The 4,826-nt window shown below is 38.5% G+C and overlaps 1 protein-coding gene across 6 annotated transcripts in view; it reads right to left on the minus strand.

The window, feature by feature from the left end:
* Positions 1-234: 234 nt before the first annotated feature.
* The window catches only part of TRPC6 (transient receptor potential cation channel subfamily C member 6), a 128,843-nt gene continuing 124,251 nt past the window's right edge, over positions 235-4,826 (minus strand). For 3 of the 6 annotated variants that reach the window (XM_070272716.1, XM_001499621.7, XM_070272719.1), the window contains 3 exons: positions 4,458-4,541; positions 2,883-2,958; positions 235-2,345 (listed from right to left, as the gene is read on the minus strand). In XM_070272716.1, the coding sequence (XP_070128817.1) occupies positions 2,194-2,345; positions 2,883-2,958; positions 4,458-4,541 (312 nt within the window). In that variant the 3' untranslated portion in view covers positions 235-2,193. Of the gene's footprint in view, positions 2,346-2,882; positions 2,959-4,457; positions 4,546-4,826 lie in introns of those variants that run through there. The other 3 variants (XM_070272718.1, XM_070272717.1, XM_070272720.1) reach the window with 2 other exon arrangements.

The raw sequence follows: 4,826 nt of genomic DNA on the forward strand, positions 1-4,826 counted from the left end.
AACAGCAGAGAGCAAAACTAGGCATTGATGTATAAAAACAGGGACTTGCTTATGTTCACTGGTGGTGGGTCTGCCATGAGGAGTGGACAGGGCTTGGCCCCCAGGGAGCAGCTGTGTGGTCAGTGTCAGACGTCACCATTGTGTTGTCTTTATGGTACCCAAACCTCCAGAAAGCACCAAATCTGAGAGGGGAAATATGACAGAGAGAGAGAGAGGGAGAGTGCAGTTTGGATATACATTTCAACTTATTAGTCACTTTATTTTAAAAAGTTAAGCTGACATGAATACAGGATTTAAAGCCAGTGGCCTTGAACCTTATGAAAGATGGTCATGCTTATGACCATCCTCTGACAATATACCTTTAAGCTCTTGTTGGAATTTTGTAAACCTTTCTTAAAGTACAATTGATTTCTCTTTTCATCTTCCAATTTAAAGGAAATTAGAAGAGGTGCTAATTCACCTGCACTTTAAGGAAAATCTGCGCACTTCAAGACATATTAACTTTGAACAATAACAGGTGGCACTTGATAGTAATGCCTCTTACTGAGGAACCCAGTCGTGCCTGTTGCATTTCCCAGAACTTATGTCTTGTCAAGTCAACCCACCTTAAAAGACACTGAGGAATCTGAATATCTTTTCTAGAGTCTTCTGGAGTCAAGCCCTTTGGCTGTCATAGAGCCCTCCATGGCACAGAGGCCAACCTCTTGCACGGCACAGCACACAAACTATGTGGATGTTAGTTATTTTAATTTGTGGTAGTGCATTTGGTGTGAGGTTGATTTTTACAACTTTTCATTCAAATGTCACAAAACACTTGAAAACAGACCTTTTCTGTATCACTAACTAACTTCTCAATAAATAATACCCACGAATATGAAATCACTGAATATACAATTTCAGCTATATTTTCTGATCTGGTTACATAAAAGTCCTCGGATTTAAATTACATCAAAGCTGGGGCTAACCAGATTTTCTGTGACCATTTTATCTTTAGGATGAAGTTTAACATTTGCTTTTGAAGCCTCTCTTTATTGAACTTAAAGTGGCACTTCCACTTAACAGCCAGCATCATTGAAATGTTCATAGTCTTTGAGTAGTTGAACAGATGAGCCTTCATTTCTCTGTTTTAGCTGTTTCGGGTCGTGCCTCAGCATCATCAGTAAGTCATGACAACCTCCTGACGAGTGCTCATCATGCAAATTCTTGTTATATGTATTTTGAGAGGGTGGTAGAACATACTGAGAATAATGGAGAAGTAGTTGCAAGTTCCCTCAGCACTTTTTTTCCTTTACATTCGATGCCAAATGTGGGAATTCACCTGTAAATGCCTTCAGAGATGGCATAAAATTATGCTATAACTGAACCAAATAGCCACAATTATTTGTGGCTTTGATACTTCTCCAAGAAAGAGTTCTCATTTGGTCAACGATTTTTCAGTCACAATAAAAAAAATATAACAAAGAGCTTCTGAGTGTCAATACTGGCTTCAAAAGAAAACAGGGAAAGCATTTCACGCTCCTATGTGCAGGTGCGTGTGCACACACACACCCCCACACACAACCGAACCACGTTTCCAGGATTCAGTGGAGGAAGCACTTTTTCACTGTTAAGCGTAGCATTTTCAAAGAGATGAACCAGAAAATTTAGGAAAGATTTAATTCCACTTTGCACAGACATTACCAATTGTATCCTGGGGCGGGTGGGAGAGGAGGGAGCTGAGCAGGGTAAATGATTAAACAGCATTCTATAAATGGCCATAGATTATTTTTCTCTAGATTTCAGGGCTGGAAGTCACCATCAGGGGATCCACAGAGCAGGCAAGAAGGTCCCTGAAATCACTTCAGGAGAAATACCATAGTATGGTGCGTCTGCCCCTGCCAACTGAGATGATTTCCAGGCAGACATTACATGACAACCACATCATGACAATAGTTATGCTCAAGAAAGCAGTTTATAAAACAAGCACCAACAACTGGGCATAATGTTCATCATAATCTGAAACCTTTAGCTGAACAATGAAATTTAATCACCAAAAATATTAAATATTAGGGTTCCAGATGATAGGATGACCCAATCATCTTTGAGCTTTTTCTTGTGTAAAAGGTGGTCGTATTGGCACTTAAAAAAATAAATCAAAAAATAATATGGCTTCAAGTGGACAAATAAATATGGATTTTAAAGGAAGTCTTTGCATTATCTATTGCTTTCCTCCTGATTTGGTTCCATTGATAATTTCTCCCCAAGTTTTCTAATAAGTTCTGCTAGGTCTTCTGAATTCTGAGTTTTTTCTTCAAGGAGTTCATAGCGGAGACTTGAGATGTCCTGCTTAATTTCCTTCAGTTCCCCTTTGAAAAACAAGAGTGAGAAGCAGTTAACTATGAATACGTAATGCACAGAAACTAGTGATTCAGGGATAGACTGCAATCTGTCCTAATTCCACACACATCTGTATTTTGAATCCTTTCAAAGGAAATAACTTCCTTGGAAGAGGTTTCTACTTTCTCAGCTAAATATTTTGGTTAATGAAAAGAGAAAATTATAACAGAAGTCTTCCTAAAGGAAGTTAAAGGGACGCGTTGGTGGCAAATGTTGCAGGGGTTGGGGGCAACAGCCCCTCACTCTTCTCAACCGCTTACTCCTCCCTCTAAGCCCCCCACAAAAACAATAGTTACTTATCTCACAAGTGGCACACGCCCCTAGCTGTGGAGAAATAGCCCATTTCCTGAGTATTTAACAGTTTTGATGGTCGTGAGATCCTGTCTTCTCTTCCCCTTGCTGCTCACCCTTCCCATGCCCATCTCTCCTGCTCTCCCTCAGCTCTGCATCAGGCCCCACGTCCCAGCTCACGCTCAGGGACCGACTTGTCCCTGTGTTTGACTCACCTTCGTTCACTTCATCACTCTCCTTATCTGTCTGGGCTTTTAGTACATATCTTTTAATGAGCCTCTTCATTATTTTCTGGACAGAGAAAGGAGAAATTCATCTCAGTTTTATGGTCAAGACAGGTCTCTCATTTGGAAGAAGTTTTTGAGTCTTTCTTCCTTCAGTAAGCACTTTAGAAGTGATGGCTATCAAAGATTAGGATGATTCATCTGGTCGGGAATGCATGCTATCTCCAGATTTTAAAAGCCATTTTCTCACCACTGGGGCTAATGACTCAAAAGTTAATTCTTGAGAAAAGAATAAATTTAGAACAAACATTTAATCCTTGATGTTCAGTGCTTGTGTTTTATTTGAAAAGTATTAGACCAGGCCCAGCCTTTCAGTTGGGCAGGCTGGAGGTGTGCAGTACTGCATGTGGAAATGGAAAATTAAGCAAACGTACACTCGTTTATGTTTTTCCCCTCTTACTAAAGAATGTAGCCAGTTTTCATTTTATACCTGCCAGTAATTTAGGAATGGCTAGCTTCTCCTGTGCCTGGGTTTCTACCATGAGGATGTTGCTTCTACTGCATACTGTTCATGAAAAGTAGGAGGAACAGCACGTGTGGAGGAGGCCCTGGGTAGATATACAGCTAAACCAAAGCATACTAAGCCCAAAGATAAATGGTGGACAGTAAAATTCCACTTTCAAGCACTCATTCTAAGGATGTAATTGGATATATGGACAAGTATATTCATAGTAGTACTACCTGTAATAGAAAAAACAAACTCATAAATGTCCATCCTTAGGGGATTATTTTAACAAATTATATATGTGTACAAAGGAATACTATACATCCATTAAAATTAATATGAATATATGTTCTGTGGAAAAACTATTACTCGTTATATAAGTACTAACTCATCATATAACATATATATTTGTATAATAATATTAAAATATGTGTAAAATTATACACATACATCTGGCAGAATATTCACCCAAAGTAAGTAGTCTTTATTTCTCAGTGATGGGATTTTAGGTGAATTTTGCTCTCTTCTTTATATATTTTGTAAGGATAGACTTTAAAAATGAACATGTAGACTCTAAAGCTTTATGATGCTGAGACTTCATCTATTTTCTTTACTTGAGTGTCTCCAGCACTTAGAATGTGCCTGGTTGGGGCTGACCTGGTGGCTCAGTGGTTAATTCATGCACTCTGCCTGGGTGGCCCGGGGTTCACTGGTTTGGATTCCAAGCACGGACCTATGCACCGCTTGTCAAGCCATGCTGTGGCAGGAGTCCCACATATAAAATGGAGTAAAATGGGCACAGATGGTAACTCAGGGCCAGTATTTCTCAGTAGAAAGGGAAGGATTGGCAGCGGATGTTAACTCAGGGCTAATCTTCCTCAAAAAAAAAAAAAAGAAAGTGCCTGGCACATGGTAACTGCCCAATAAATATCTGTTGGATTAATGCATTATTTTGATGCTGAGAAAAATATAATAGTTCATTTTCATTTAAAGAATTGCATAGTTTGAGATTTTAAACGTTGCAGATAGCTAACCTTATTTCTTTAAAAGTTCCTGCTTACCTGATACTGTCTTGGAGGATTATTGAAACTATTTAACTGGAAATCTTCTGAACTCCTTATACTTGACTGTTTACTGTGCCCAAGCTGTAATTTGAAAAAAATTAGAAATTCTTATTTAATTTTTCTTTTAAATAATTGATGAAGTTTATTAGTTACATTCTTTATTAGTAACATAAATTTATTAGTTACTATATAGATAGTCTCAGATATACATGAATTATCTTATCTATGTGTATAGTGTCATTGTAACTCAATTTGCTTAATATTCTGCCTTCCAAGACAAATCATAGGCACTTTAGGAGTGCTCTGTCTCTCAATGGCTATTGGAGGTTGTCTGAGAGTCTCTTAGACTTGGTGGCTATCAATCAC

This window comes from Equus caballus, chromosome 7 (assembly GCF_041296265.1).
Source record: "Equus caballus isolate H_3958 breed thoroughbred chromosome 7, TB-T2T, whole genome shotgun sequence".
NCBI lineage: Eukaryota > Metazoa > Chordata > Mammalia > Perissodactyla > Equidae > Equus > Equus caballus.